Here is a 16,565-nt window from a genome sequence, read left to right as displayed (position 1 = left end):
TCGTTTTCTTTCAGCACATTTTTAGCAAAGGAAAGTCTGCCAAGGCCGATGAAAAACTTGTGTGTATCAGCAGCAAGAGAAAATAAGGACCAAAATTGGCACAATCATGTATAAAAGATGTGTTTGCTCATTCTTCCAATCAGGGATCCTCATTAAATAATCATGTGACTCATGTAAGAGGCTACAATTACATGGTACAGCTCACTTTTCAAATATTCATCATCAGGCCACAGAGCCCAAATATAAATGGAAGCACTCACTTCCAGATTTGGTGAGCAAGTCATCCTGAGGAGACGCTGCTTCCTCACTGGCATCAACACCATTGGGAAGAGGTGCCACATTTCCCACAGCTGCTTTTATTGACTATTTCCTCATCCCTAGAAGGGGCCGGGTAGCTTTCATTTAAAGAATTGGCTGCGGAAGGTCATTTCAGTAAAACTGAACCTTTTCTTGTTTTTGTCAAATTAAAATCACTTCCAAGCCAGTGCTGGGGGTTGTTTTGGAAAACACCGAAACAGTCAAATATTTCCCACTTCAGTATTTTTTTCTCTGCTGCCACTGCTACCGTTTCCGCTGTTTTGCAGAGGGCAGTGTGACTCCAGCACACAACGGGACCGCTCCTTTCACACTGCAGGGTGTTGGGAGGACTCTGCACCCCTCACAACCGCCCAGCTCCGCCACCTCCTGCATCACATGCTCCATTCAGCTCTCACCCCAACTCCCAGCGTATTCCCATGGGCTTTTGCTGCCGAGTATTCTAAAAAGAGGTTTAATAAGATGGGTCCCAGGTTAACCAAGGAGCCCCACTAGCAGCTCCCATGCTCCCTGAGCACATCCCTTCCAGTCAAGCTCTCTGTTCTGTAGGTAACAGCCAGCGTGCCATGGCTGCACTGCCCTCCTCCAGCTCAGCCAGCAGATGCCTGTGTAGCACAGGGTTGCACATCTCACTGAAATCCCAACCTAAAACAACAGGCAACTGACTGAAGTAAACCATCAGGTTTGACACACAGTATGCATTTATAAATCACTCATCTATTCTTCACATCTTCCATCTACCTTAATGTATTTAACAATGCCAATCAGATCAAATTAACGTGCTGTATCTTTTTCCCATTCTTGCCTCCTCGGATGCAGGCACTACACTGCTAATTTCCAACTATCACTGCATGCTCCACTTTCTACATTTCTTCCCACCAAGCTCACACTTATTAAAAATCTTTGTTATTGCTATTTCAAGCCAAAAACTGCTCAGCTTATCCAGCCTGAAACACTGAATGTTATGTTTGTCTGCAGGAGTCACTTCATTCCCCAAGGAAAGCAGGGCTTTCCTGCAAAACAGAAACTACTTTTATAGCAAAAAAAAATAGCATCAGAAGATACTGAAATACAGAAACATCATCAGTTCCCATTTTTCTGAGACTCATGGTTGGCATGCACTTCCAATGAGTAATAGCAGGAGCGGCTGATTTGAACAGAACAGGGACCACAGACAAGAAAAGGAGATAAAATATTGCAGATAAAAGGAGAAAACACCATATTTCCTGCTGACATCACTCACCCCAGCTTGCAGAGTCCTGCAAGAGAAAGTCCAGAGAGACCTGATCAACATTACCAAGATACACTGTTGGCCCAGGCACCATTTCCTACAACACCTGTGGCCCTCAACACCCCCCAGTCCTTTTTGCTATCTGTGGTTTCCCATTCTCTGTTTATGCTACTGTGGAGCCCTGTGCCTGCTGAACCTTTCATATTTATTCAGCCCATTTATACAACTGGCAGAGATCACTCCAAGTCTTCATACTCATATCTTCCCAGTGCAAGCTGTAGGAGCAGGGAGAAGCCAACCACTCCCCAAGGGCTGGGTGAGCGAGGCCAGGTCCTGCTGCAAGCTGGCACTTTGTCCCCACGGACAATGGGGATTCAATGCCTTTCCAGCTGAGTAAAGGAAATAACAGGAAAAGTAAAATTAATTCAAAAGCTTTTCTAAGCGAAATTATGCTAATAGGTCCAAGTAAACAATGGGGTGTGTATAGGGTGGGGGTGGCTAGGAAAGTCCCTAGAGCTGAGGGACAAGTAGAGCAGAAGGCACCTGCTGAGTTTCTAAGCTTAACTCCTTACTGATGCAAGCATCACATTACCTAATTTCCTCCACAAACCTCAAGGTTCTCTTGAAAGTAGTTTGGGTTTCTTCCTCTGGACATTTCTTTTTCTCTCCATTTTAATTTCCTCTCCTCTCTTGAACCCTCCTGCTCCATTTATACAATTCTGTCCTTGTGCTTACACTGACTTTCAGCATGGCTCATTTCTTCTGGTTTTTCACCCCAAGCACCAGGAGCAAATATCCCTTTCCCTCTCAATTTTCTGCTGGATGAGGTCAGAAACCAGCTCCTCTAGAACACTTTCTTATAAACTGCATGTAGTACAGCAGAACAATTGAGACCTCAAATCACTGGTGGAAAATGGGGCCGGAATTGGTTGAAAATCTCTGCAACTCTGTTGTTGTTTTCTAATGCACTGGTTAAAACATACAGCACAGCAAAGCTGAGGAAGCATGTGTCTTTGCAGCACCACATGGTAGGATGGGAAAGGAACTTGATGGGACCTGAAGACCTCACTGAGCACTCACTGAGGAGTCTGCACCGCTTTCCAACTAACACAAAATAAGAGGAGGGAGCTTATTAAGTTGTTTTGTTCTCTTTGTATAAAGTCGTAGAAGAAAGATTTTCTGCTTCCACTGACTTCCTCCCATTGCTTGGCACCAGTATGCAACTCCCACTTTTATGCAAGTAAGGGAAGAAGCACTTAGAGGATGCTGGGCAGCTGCTGGGCTGGTGAATGCTGATGGCCTCATGGCTTTTCACATACGGTGCCAAAAACACTGGCCACACAGAGAGAAGAACCTGCGTGGTGGTGGAGTCACCATCCCTGGAGGTGTCCAAGAACCATGGAGATGTGGCACTGGTGGACATGGATAACGGGCACGGTGGGGATGATTTGGACTTGGTGATCTTAGAGGTCTTTTCCAACTTTAATGATTCTGTGATTAAATGATTATAGCTCAGGAGCCATTAGATGGGCTGAGTCAGAAGGTGACTTCACTGTCACCAGCAAGAGAGAAACGAAAGCACAGTCCTGTTAAGTGCATTAAATAGGTCCTAACAAATCCTAGTTGCTAGGACATTTGGGCTCAGATTTAAGTGGCATTGTCAAGCAGAGTATAAAGCGTGTCAGTGTTGCTACTTTTCAGACAGTGATGGCAAAGAATAAGTCATAAATGCAGGGCTGGAATTAAACAGCTGTGGTTGTTTGTGTCTTTCCTGATATTAGCTGCAAGTGGAGTTTTTGCAAAATAAATTCTGTCCTGTGGGAAAATTCCGTATTATTTTCAATTTTCTTTTCACCTCAAATGAAGGGGAAACAGCAAACCTTTCTGTGGAAGAGAAAGCTCCAGAGAAAAAATGTCTGGAACTGTTGAAATACATTGCTTCAGCTAATTTAGCAGTGCTGGTATAGGCAGCAAATAACACATGGCACTTACAGGATTCCCTCTATGCTCTTCAGTGGGAAGGATGAATGCCTTTGCAAAACATACAAAACCTTAGCGTGAATTTAAAAGTGAAAAGCAGGCAGAAGAAAAAAAAAAATACCTTCATGCAACTAAGTAAAAATAGCTGCCCTACATTTTTCAGGAGACAGGATTGACTTTTTGGAGCCTCAACCTGAGGGGCCCCACAAACGGAGTCACTGATGATAAAAGCAGAACCCCTCTGGAGCAGCCTGGCACTGTCTGAGCCTCAGCGGACCCACAGCTACTTCAGACTGAGCTGCTGGGGTTGTTACTAGTTGTAAGACCCTTCTGTGCATTAGTTTTCCCACCTGCAAAAGAGCAGTAAAGGTATTCACATCCTTACACCTCCCCAGGATGGGGAACACTAGCTCAGTCTTCTTCCAGTCTTTGCTTTCACCATCTCCTGGAAAGCAAGGGATGATGCTGGCAGAGAAAAAACAAACAGAAACACAGACATTATGAAGCAAAGCTCCCAGTACTACAGTCCTGCTGAACTTTTAGATTCAGTAAATACCACAGACCCAGGTTACAGGGAGAGGAAGGGGAAAACCAACTCCTAAGGAAGCGTTGGAAGATGTGTCACTTCCATTTCCACGATGCTGCTGATAGGCTGAAAAATCCCTTAGCAGCCCATTCAGAACACACCCACCCTGTGGAATATTTTTTGCCCACCAGCACATTCTGCAGCACGCTCCTCTTCCCTTGGTGGTGATGGAAGCATCATGAGTCCCACCTGGCTGTGATGATGATGCCTCATGGGAACCGATCACGGACTGGCACAGAAAAGTTGGAAGAAATCCCCAAAATCCTCCTTGCTGAAGCTCAGGCTTTGACCAGCAGAGCAGAGGGACTGTGGGCACTCACTGCTGGCAACTGCAGGCAATTATTTGGAGGCTGAGATGTGAACATGTAACGTATTTTATGCAGATGTCAGAATAATGGAACAAGCAGTAGAGAAGGAGCGACTAAAGCCGTATTTCTGGGATCAGCACTGTGTAGAAACAGCTCGAAATCCATCCTGTGCAGACAGCATTAGAAATTATCCCGGTGACAAAGGGAAGAGAAAGGAAGCTATTCTGTGCATTTTCCTGCTCTTCTGGGTGCAATCAGCACACATCTTCAGCACTGCCATTAGCATTCCTCCACCAAAGACATCTCCGCAAAGCACCGCTCACATTTGCAAAGATGATGTTGGAAAGCTTCCCAGATTATACATTTTCCTCTTTAATTTATACCTCAGAGAATAATGCTAATCAAGGAGGCAGTGAAAGTGGTGAGGCACCCTCAGACCCAGCTTGATTTATTAACAGTGGGTGCATTATTCTCACTTGGAAAATGATGCTAGGATCCAAAGCTTGCAGGAAAGCACCCTTGTTTGCAGGTAGGTTATCAAATGTGAGCTGACAATGTACTTGCACAGCAGAAATACATAAGTGCATTGCACAGTATGATTCACCTGCAAAACATGCAGTGTGCTCTGAAGTAGGTTAGAAGAGCAATGCAACAGAGAGAGAAGAGGAAGAAGTCCAAACTCCAAAATCTCCAAGTGGGGAGTATTTTCCTTGCACACTTTGTTCAGCTGTCCATCCTCAGGATGCTTTTGAATAGAGTTTGGATGCACAGGGATGGACAACCATGTCACAGTGCAAGTAGCTAGTTGGATATTACAAATGCCATCTTCACAGCCTGGCAGATCTACTAAATATTCCAGGGATTATGCATGGTCTGTTTAGCAAGCTCAAAGTAAAAAGCAGATTGCACACATTTCACACAGTGTAAATCCCCACGCCTATCTCCTTAGCTCTGACCTGAACTTCTGCAACACAGCGACTGAATTACAGAGGCCAATGACAGAGAGACGTTGAAGAAAAAATGAACCCAAAACAGCAACTGGCTCTTACAGTGAGAGGTAATCAGAACATCCTTTGTAATCCATAATGTTAATTTCTAAGGTGGGGGGAAAATAAAAGCTCCTAACAAGGCAATTCTGAAGTGGAACGGAGAATTCGACAGGGCAGAATTAGTCCTTTTAAAATATAAGTTTCTTTGGAATAACCAAATGAAGACAAGGTACATTTCTGAGCCCTGCTGGTAGCCATATCACGTCAAACACACTAATGGACTGGGGGAGAATTTGAGAATGTATGCATTTGAGTTCTAAGATTTCACTCATTTTTATCTACTGTCATTTTGATCCACAGATCTTGTGGGATGATCTTTTGGTGGATGGCGAGTTCTCAAAAAAATTAAATGCCAGGAATTTCACTCTCTTTTTCCTGGCATCAGCAGAGGCCATTATTTGTTTCATTCTTGCTTCATCTGGGTAAAAATAACCCAGTTTTTTTTCAGTCAGTGGCTCCACATTTGTGCATGCAAACAACAATTTGCTCGCTTGACTTCTCAGCGCTGTATGCTATGTAGCCAGGCATAACACACACGAAACTTTACAAGCAGGGAATCAGCTGCCACCTACAGAAGATCCACTCTGTGCTGTTTAATCATGTAAAACCTTTATCTCATCTGTTTCATCGAGATGCCATTTGCCAGCCATTTTGATACAATGGCTTCTGATGAGGGAAACCAATAAGCAGCTACTACTGCATGGAGGCTCTACATTGTGTTTCTTCCACAAACATCATGTTCAGAAGAAGCTGACTCCTCTGGGACTTCACCCAGCTCTCACACATCTCCTTGGGGCTTCTCCTGCCGCCACAACATCCTTCCTGCAAATTAATTCCTGTCTGAGAATCACAGATTGTTTATGTAGGCATAACCTGGAGGACCTGAGAAAGCAACCATCAGAGGAAAAAACGATGAGCAAAATCGGGATCTGCATTTCTATGTCTTTTGTAAAAGGGCAGGAGAACATGTATTCCTTGTACTGCTCTAAGTCAGCAAGTATGGTTACAGTGTGCATCCTGCAGCTACACCTGCACAGAGCAGTTCAGGCTCTTTTCAGCCAAAGTCCGTGTTTCATTTCCAGCACGTTGTGCTACGCCTCGTTACTGAAGTCAACAAAATACCCTGATACTCAAAGCTTTTCCCATGCACACAAGCAAGTGCATCTCTTTAGCCTCTACATTAAGGACACCAAGGGAAAGACCTAATTAAAGCTTACTGAAATTCAGTCCCCCCTCATGCATTAGCAGTCAGGGAGGATACCCATAAAACCTCACCAAACCCTCCCATGCTGCTAAGCAGAGGGGAGCAGATACAAGATGCTGTGCTCCCTATAGCTGAGTGTCTTGGGCTTTCACTTCCCAACTCAGCCACAGTGCTGTTGACCCTTACTGTAAAAAACTTTTTCCTTATATCCAATCTAAATCTGCCCTCCTTCAGTTTGAAACCACTTAGCCTTGTCCTGTCACAGCAGACCCTCAAGTGTCTTTCTCAAAGTGCCCTTCACGGGGCCACTCTCAGGTCTCCCCAGAGCTTTCCCTTCTCCAGACTGCACAGCCCCAGCTCTCAGCCTGTCCCTGTAGGGAGCTGTTCCATCCCCTGGATCACCAGGTCCACATCTCTCCCGCACTGAGGACTCAGTGCAGTCCCTCCACGCAGAGGGTGCAGCCAAGACACAGACCCACATCTGCATGGAAAAAAATCCTATGGGTCAAGAGAAAGAAACACAAAATTCCCAGCTGCAGGCACTGGGGAGGTTCCCTACCTGACAAGGCTGTCCCTTACATTTGTTTTTTACTGCCTGTGATTAACAAGCACTTCAAAGCTCCTAACAATAAATCAGATGCAGTTCATAAATTCAGCACTGCTGAAAAACAGAGCGTAACTCATGTCCTGAGTGGCACAGCAAAGCCTACAGCTGGCACAGCTCAGCAGACCTCCGGAGCTCCCTCAGCTCAGAAAGCATCCTTTAGAGCACAGCCTCCTGGGCTCCATCCTCAGCAGTACCCAGGGAAACTCTGCTGTGGCAACACATCCAGGCTGGGATTCACAGTCTGTAGAATCTTAAAAATTCTCACTGCTGAAGATGTGCAGTTTCTGGGAGTGTTAGGTGACCGTACAGCAGATGTGACTTCAGAACCATGAGTACTAAATGCAGAGTGTGTTCCTCAGTGCTGAATCATGCACAGTCTACTGCAGCACAGTACTATCCTTAACTTAGAAAACTAATTACGAATAATGCTTCATTACTCGAAGCTACAGTTTGCTATGACAGCCTTTCATTCTTTTATAAAATAAAAACAAAAGAAACCCCAGAACTCTGTAAGCAGCCCCAACCTGTCAGTAAGAAAACAGAACATGAAAAGCAGACAGAGGGGTATAAATGCCACGTAAAAAAGCAGAAGGCTCTGTCTTTTCTTGGCTCATTTTGGAGGCATAGAAGACTCAGAAGGGAAAGTGAACTCTTAAGACACCAATTTCAAAAACTCCGTTTGCTGTTAATGATGTGAAACCACAACTCCTTAGCTATTTTGGCAATTAGGAGGTAAAACGTGTACACAGAATAATTAGGTCTCAGGGCCTGATGCAGAGCCACGTGCTAGTCCAGAGCATCGTGGACTCAGTCCAGGCCACATGTTGGGCCAGCGTCTGTCCGTGGGACAGGCTGTGGAAACAAGATGGGCAGATTTGAGGGATCTGCCAAACCTTTTGAGGAGCCCTGAGCCAAAGGCAGCACAACCCAAAGGGATGGCATTGAGCTGGGAAGGGTCAGGCTGGGCGTTAGGAAAAGGCTCTGCACCAGTGGGTAGGGGCATGGCACAGGCTGACCAGCGGCCCAAGCTGACAGAGGTCAAGGAGCACTATACCAGTGAGACACCCTGAGCTACACAGCCCAGGAAAGGTGCAACATACAAAATTCAACTGGAAAACCCACAGCCTCCCCATTGCCGCTCTCCTCCCCCCTCTATCCTTGCCTATAAATAAAACATTTCATTACCCAGAGAAAAAGAATAAAAGGCAGGTGAGTCACCCTCCCTGGTGTTACGTCTCTCTTTCATCTGCCTCATCCTCTTCCTCAATACATTTGCAGCTCTGAAGTCAAATGGGGATGAAGTTTCCTACATTTCTGTAGGAAATGGGGCTAGGACAGCTGCATCTCGAGCTGCAAGGATTCAAGAATTACAATGCTCCACAGGTCTCAAGCCTGGAGATCACAAGCAGAGCTCGTGCTGGAGAGCCCAAGAGGAGCTCTCACTCCTGCTTTACCATGCAGGAATGGAAGGTGGTATTTCAACAAGAATTTCTTTTAGATAATTGGTTGTAAGCTGTGACAAAATGACCTCTCTGTCAAATTTATGAGAATGACAGAAAGAGAAGGGTCCAAGGTGCAAGAAGAAACCCACCGTGTTTCTGTCTCTCTACAAGGTATTAAATCCACTCACACAACACCAGGGGCCACACAGAGACTTCCACCAAACGATCTCTCATTCCAGCACGGTTTCAGTCCAGGGAGGTGCAACGTGAGTAATCTCAAAGATGATACTCAAAAAATAGCATAGATGATGGTATATTTGAATAGGTCTATATGTAGATGATGCACAAATAATACAAAAAGGAAGATGGCTCACCTTAAAGATGACAAAGGCTCACAGTAGACTCCACATAGGAGTGATCTCCAACAAGAGCACCTTCCCCGGTGGTGGTCAGCCCTTAAATGGGGTTTGGGAGAGGTGGAGCCAGGCTCCACCCCTTCCAATCACACAGGTATATCACCTTCACCTGTGCCCCCAGTGCTCACCTCAGGTGACCTATCAGTGGTTCAGGCCGTGTTTCGGCAGTTCCCATACAGGAGGAAAGTATAAAAGTAACAAATGCAATTCTCTGAATCATGAAGGATTGAAATTTCAAAAATAAAACTGTCATGGATAAATGAATATTCCTTCAAAATGAGATTAAATCTGTCCTCAGTTGGCTAAATCGGAGCAAGATTGCCTAGCAGGCCTATTTGTGAACAACTCCTCAGGCTTCCCTGTGGCAGATGCTTAGGTTAGTGAAACCACCCTATCAAAACTCTTTCTACAGCAACTTTAAAAACATTGGGTTTTGGATTTCTGACTTTACAGTCCACACAGCTTTAAATAGTACATTTCCTTGGATGTTTGGCAGGGCACATCAGGGGGGCAATACTTGGGAGGCTAGGAAGGCAGAGAAGGTAGCAATAGCAACCTGCTCAGCATTTGGTTGTGCTCTGACATACCCCACGAGCATCAGTGCCAAACCACAGAATGCAGGTACTCATGCTCATATGCACTTCTCTCCATCTGAGCGAATACCAGGGCTCTTAGTCTGCATGGAAACGACCAAAATGATCTTTCATGCTGAGTAGCAAAGCCACCAGTAACTCACACAAATGGGATTTACAGGTGAAGGATGTCAGCACGAACACAGACTTGTGCTGGGAGCAGCTCTCCACAGCCCTGGCTGGCAGGGTGTTTTGGCAGCCCATTTCAAAACTGACCCCTACAAATGATGCGACTTACAAATGGTTTTTAGAAAGGCCTTCACTAAAAACACTGAGCTTGGAGGAACTGTCCTTGCCACAGAGCAGCAGGAATTAGAACAGCTCACCTCCCTAGTATGTACCACATCTGCAACAGTCGGTCCCAAAAACACAGGGCTTTTGTGCCACTTAGACACTCCTGGAGATCCCAGTCAGCCTCTGGCTGCCACTCCAGAAGGGTTCCCATAGGTGCTGCTTGCCATCCTCACAGGCATGGCCTGGGTGTTCAATGCCAGCTCCTGTGGCACAGCTGGACCCCACCCCTGTGGCCTCTCTAAGGAGGAGGAATGGGACGTGATGGCCTGGGAGGTCCTGACTGCTGTGCCACGCTGAAGGCAAAGATCATTCTGGTGTGAGTAACAGCAAGCAGGGCTCACTGGCAGCTCCCAACCTCAGCCATGTGGATGAAGGGACTGCCACCACTGCCTGGAAATAATGCCATGGATAAAATCATGGACTCACAGGATCATTAAGGTCAGAAAAGACCTCATGTAGTCCAACTGTCAAGCCATCCCCACCATGCCCACTGACCGCGTCCTTCAGGGCCACATCTCCATGCTTCCTGAACACCTCCAGGGATGGAGACCCCACCGATTCCCTGCACCTGCACCACAGAAGAGTCCCTTCTTACCTTTTGCCATTTTTAATCTGAGGGAAGCCACATTATTTATTCTGGGAAATGGCTGTCAGTCTGTGCCATATTTTTGGAAATAACACTTCTCAAAGACTTTTAATGACTGTCGATGTATCAAAATAAATAACAGAATCTGTGACCAGATGGTGTGTTGGGTGATATGGGGCTCTTCTTCACCAACACAAAACAGCTCCCCAGCCCTTGCAAGAGCTGCCTGCAAGCTCTTCTCACCCTAAACCAAACTCATCATCAGGAAGGAGCAATTTGAAGGAGTGGAATATGTTCAGCAAAAGCTAGAGGCCAAGTAATAAAAGCAAAAGGAACTCTACTTTGTCCGTGCCCAGAAGCTACTGGAGTCAATCTTCACTGCCGGAGGAGCAGCAGCTGTGGGATCTGCAGCTCCTTATGACCCTGACGTTGCTTGAGAAATCTCTGAGCTTTCCACTCTTTGTGGGAAATATTCTTTTGTGATTCCAATCATTGCAGATTTCAGTTGATCCAGAGAACTCGCAGTGAAACCCATGCTTTTCATCATTCAGAAACCACTCACAAGGTTTTGACACAAAGCCAGCTCAGCTCAAGGCCGGGCCCAAAGCCAGCTTGAAAATATTCCCGAACCTTTCAACAATCCCTGGCTGGTTTTGAAACTTAAAACAAAAGCCCAGGTTAGGGAAAGTTTTCTTATACAACCTAAAATTTTGCAAATTCCTCAACATCTTGTGATAAATTCCCATCATCTCCCAGTCTCCGAATCCTACTCTTGCCTCAAAGAGTGGAACAGCAGTCTTTATAAAAAGGGCTTGTCAGAGCTGGAGAGAGAGAGGATGCGTTGGGGGTTGTTTGGAAAACAAACAGGCCAGGTGGCTCTTGTTTGGATGCCTTGTTCATTGCATGAATCATCCCCAGGTGCCCCGTTAAGTAGCAAGAGGTCTAAGATTGGGGTACTTTCTGGAGCCAGATATCCTTCGTGGGTTTAGTGCTACATTTAGGGCCATGCAGGAGTCCCCTCTAAGCAGCAGAATTACGGAGTTTTCTGAAATACTTTACAGTTTCAGATGCTCAGCAATATGACAGATCTCTCACTCAGCAACTTGAGAATATTTAGTCACAAAGAATCGTGAGATGCTGTACTCCTCCCCGTGTAGAACAGAAATATAGGCAATGCAGCCACAAAGAAAGACTGCGGGCACAGGGCTCCTCTGACTGGGATGCTGCTGTGTCTGGCACACACACACACACACCAGCTACCTATTAAACAGGGAAAACAGAATGAAAGATATGTAAAACACATTCCTCTTCTCAAGATGTTGCTAATCAGACTGATTGCTAGCAAACACCAGGAAAGGTCTGCATTGCTCACCTTATCTCTACCTTGCCACCATTTGACAAATACAAATATATTCTAAGCCCCTTTGCAATGATTCCAAAAGCAGAACTTCTTTTTCCCCTTTTCTATTTTTCTTTGTACTTTTTTCCTTTTCTTCTTTTTCTTTTATTCATCCATTCCCTCTATTCTGCATTCTCTGAGCCTGAATCTACAAACAAGGCTAAACCTGAAGAAGCATTCATTAAATGTTAGCAGCTCTTTGATTTATTGGGATTTATACTATTTCGCAGATCAGCCTTTTTTGTTCTGTATGCCAAGATTCAGCATGGCCACGTTTTTATCCATCAGTGAGCAACAAAAGCTCACATGATCTCTTCCTTCCCTCCTTCCTCGTGTCACTGCACCATTGAGCAGCCCAACCTGAGGACCCCAGAGCCCTGCTCCATGCACATGCCTCATGCCCCGAGCAGCCTTACAATCCCATCTGCCTCCCTTGGCAGAAAAAAGTCCCGTTCCACTAGGTTGTGATCACCGCTCAGATCAGTGAATGAGCAGCACATCAGCACATTTTTTGCCTGCCCAAAGCTACAAAACAGCAAAACATTTCCCACAGCAGCCAATGAGCATGAGATCCCATTTTACTACTGAGCTCGATAGCATTAAGCAGACAGAAAAGCAGCAGGGAAATATCCACGTCGAGAAAACACACGAGCACAGATACACACGAGCACAGATGCACACTCACACGCTGAAAAAAACATACAGAGAGCAAGAGTAGAGTAATATAGCCACACTGATTCTTGCTTATTCTGGCCAGCCACTCTTTGTGCTGATTAACTGAAGGGGATTAGGAAGGACTCAGCCCAAAAACGCAGTACCTAATGCTCCTGCAGCTATTGCATAATGAGAACGATTCCCACCCCATGCCCTGACCCTCAACTTCCTGAACACAACTTTAATGCTGTCAGGTTGCATAATGGAAACACCTGTTTCCCAGTGAAAAGGAATCGAGATGGGATCCACCAGCGTCCCAAGGGCTGGATTATTTGTTATTTGAGTTCCTGGGCGGACAGCAGAGGGAAAGGAAGTGGGCAAATGTCACCAAGAACCACAGACCTGCTTTCCCCCAAATGCTTCTGTCAGGACTGACTGCAAGCCAAAGCCCTCTGAGCTTCAATGCATGCACCCCTGCTACTGGCACACCCACTAAAGAAACAAACCCTAAACCAAGGGAAATCAAACACATCTCCAAAGCAAGCTGAAAAAAAAAAGCAATGAACCCACGCAGCCTGGCTCAACTAAACGCACCTTAAGTCAGGTACACCGAGCAGAGGAAAACACAGCAATCCCAAAGTCTGTTATTAAGATGCTATCTCCAAAAGCACGCAGTAGAGATAACAGCACTTCAGAACAGTCACTCCATTAAAAATCTGCGTGCTGCAATAATATTACGGGGCCATGCAGGCATTTCAGGTACGTAAGGAATATCTGAAGTAACTCGTCTGCGATCTATTACTCTGGATGCGTGCGGGCATAAGCCCCGCCAAACACCACCGAACTGAACCAACGCGTGACTGAAAACCAGACTGCCAGTGCCCAGCAAATTGTAGAAAGCTCCGTGGCACTCGGCCGGGTTCTGCATCCCCCTCCCCCACCGCAGCGAGAGCGATTTGCGAAGCCTCGCTCTTCTCCGCGTTCCCCCACGCGCTCGCTAACTCGCAGTGTTTCCAAGCAGCGAGGCTGGGCGAAGAGCAGGGGGAGGGACGGGGACACGGGCGGGAGAGGCCGCCGCCGCCAGGCCCCTTCGTGGAGCGCCGGCGGATGCCCCTCGCCTCTTACCTGGCGATGCAGTCGCCATGGCGACGGGCGGCTGCTCCCCGGCGGAGCCGATCGCCGGCCGCTCCCGCTGCTGAGCCCCGTCCCCATCCCGCAGCGCACCCCCGGCCGCAGCCCAGCGCTCCGCGGTGCCCGCCAGCAGCAGGTCCTGGGGGTCCGGCGGGGCCGACATGCTGCTGCCAGGCGGCCGCTGGCTCCGGCTGCGGGGCTGCGGCGGGAGCCGCTGGAGGCGGCCGCCGAGGGCTGTGCTGCTGGCTCTGGCCGGCTGCGGGACGCGGAGCCGCCGCCGCCGCCGCCGTATCTCCACTAGCGCGTATTACGCAGGTGAAAATGGCTTGTTCAGTTGGAGCCTTCCAGCCCTTGCGTCACCCTGTGGCTGGCATATCACAGGGCAGGAATCTGCCGGCCCGGCTGCCGCTCTCCCCCACTCGACCGCTTCGGCAGGATGGGAACGGACCCGCGCACGCAGGGGGCGACGTGTCCCCTCCCGGGAGAGGGCATCCCCCGCCTCGGCATCCCCTCCCGCGACAGAATCCCGCACAACGCGCCCGCTGCGGGGATGCCGCTGGTTCCTCTTCCAGGGGAAAGGCGGCCACGCGGCCACGCGCGTCCCACGGGCCCCCGGCTGCCCCCCGATCTCCGCCAGCCCAGCGGAAGAAGCCACGCTCCGGCGCTCGGCTCCGTGCTGCCTGCAGCCACGCCGGGCAGGCGGTGGCAGCTTCCTGCACCTACATGACCCTTGTCAAAACGAACTCACAGCAGGTGTCTGCGTGCCTTGTTTATTCTTCTTCTTCTCCCTTTTATGCTTTTGGTTATTTTTTTTACTGATTCTCATAAGCTGTGCTGGCAGAGATGGTGCAGGGAGCCCTGCGATTAAGGAGAGGAGTGCTGGCGAGAGATGCAGCAGGGCAGGATCTGTGCCACTTCCCGGGTGTGCTGCGAGATCCAGTACCCTGCCGTCCCTTTAGAGGGCAGGAAGCAAAGTCAGTCCATTGTGACAGGACAAGGGGGAACGGTTTCCAAGTAAAAGAGTGGAGATTTAGATCGGATATAAGGAAAAGGTTCCCCATGGTACGGGTGGTGAGGTGCTGGCACAGGTTGCCTGGAGAGGCGGTGGGCTCCCTGTCCCTGCAGACACACAAGGTGAGGCCGGGTGGGACTCAGAGCACCTGACAGAGCTGTGAGTGTCACTGCCTCTCTGGGCAACCTGTGCCCACTAGTGCCACACCTCCCTTATCATAAAAAACTTTCCCTTTATACACAGTCTAAATCTCCTGACTCCGGTCCGGGATCTGTTTCTGGGAGTAGTCCTGCTGCTGCTGGGATCAGTGCTGTTCAGTGCCAGTTCCCCTGGGCCCTTCACAGATGGGCTCCTCAGCCTCTGGGGAGGCTTGGCCCCAAAGCACCGAGGTGTGAGCAACATGCTCAGGATTAGCCAAAGCACGCTGCAAGCCAGGTGGCTGCTGTGACTTCAGGTAAACACTGTGGTCTCGAGTTCAGAGTGGTAAATGTGGCTGTGAGTAATAGGATGCTACAGAAGGCAGGGTTGTGTGGTACAGGTCTAGAGTGGAACTACTGTAGACTAAGATCAGCACAATTTGGCCTCAAAAAGATCAGCACAATTTGGCTCGTGCCAACACCCCATTGCCAAGTGCACCTATTCACATGTGGTCCTGGGGGCTCTCCGGGCTCTGCCTGCCCCGGGAGCTTGGAGCCCTGTGCTATGGGGTGGTGAGTTAGAGCTTGGGGCACATCTCAACAGACAGTGCACACACAGCCACCAATAATTTCTTTCTCATTCTGAGCGTCCCAGTCCAAATAATTACTGAAAAGCGACAACATCAAACCCACTTCTCTTGGTCTGCTCTGTGTGCTATTTCTAGATCAGCAATTATTATATACGTAATTTTACTTTCAGGGCAGCATATGTCTTAACACAACATGCAGTACCATCTGGGCTACAAGAAGAAAACCACTCCAAACCCCTTGGCTGAAATATGACTATCCAGAGGGTAAAGGCAATCAGCAAATCTCCTCCTGAGCTACTGCTTTGTTAAAGCATTTACAGAAACACATATCACACATCACAGTCTACTAAATTCAGTTCTCCTTTGAGTTAGTTCCTGGTGATCACAGAATCATAGAATGGCTTGGGTTGGAAAGATCCCAAAGATCCAACACTTGCCTACCACTAAATCCATTCCCTAAAATCACCTGAGATAGAAAATGCTTCTTTGATGCCAGTTTCAAGTGTTTGGATGCAGCAGATGGCAAGATGCTCAAAGAGTCACCATTGTGTGTGTTCCTGCAGTACTCAGCTGTACCCTGACTGACTGCCACCACAGTGATTTCCATGCAGCTCCCCAAACCCCTCATTAGGAGCACTGATTCACCCATAACCCACGCATGCAGCCATTTATTGTTACCAACATCTTTGTGGGGTGACAAAAAAAGATATGTCCCACCACCGTGCTCAAGCTGCCCTATAAGCACACGCTGGTTGCATTTTCTTTATTTGTTTACATTAAGATAAGAGGGTGTTTGCTCCAGTTTAGTAGCATGACTTTAGTCACCATGTTCTTACTGCCAAATTCCACATCTTAAGCTCACCACTTGAGCAACAGGGATGAATTTAACTAATTTGTTGTTTCTCCTTTGACATACTCCCTGTCAAGCCTGTTAGATTGTCTGATCATGACTCTGGCAAGATTCTGATGACTTTAATTATTAATAATAATAT

The 16,565-nt window shown here is 47.6% G+C and overlaps 1 protein-coding gene across 1 annotated transcript in view; it reads right to left on the bottom strand.

The window, feature by feature from the left end:
• RTN1 (reticulon 1) overlaps positions 1-13,997 on the bottom strand; it is a 93,401-nt gene extending 79,404 nt beyond the window's left edge. Inside the window, exon 1 of the mRNA XM_065747596.1 lies at positions 13,829-13,997. Within this exon, the coding sequence (XP_065603668.1) occupies positions 13,829-13,997 (169 nt within the window). The remainder of the gene's footprint in view (positions 1-13,828) is intronic.
• Positions 13,998-16,565: the final 2,568 nt, after the last annotated feature.

Source organism: Cyrtonyx montezumae, unplaced genomic scaffold (assembly GCF_038088225.1).
Source record: "Cyrtonyx montezumae isolate F1298 unplaced genomic scaffold, pur_monq_1.0 scaffold_10, whole genome shotgun sequence".
Lineage (NCBI taxonomy): Eukaryota > Metazoa > Chordata > Aves > Galliformes > Odontophoridae > Cyrtonyx > Cyrtonyx montezumae.
The sequence above is the reverse complement of the archived record's forward strand: the minus strand, read 5'-3'. Positions and strand labels throughout refer to the sequence as shown.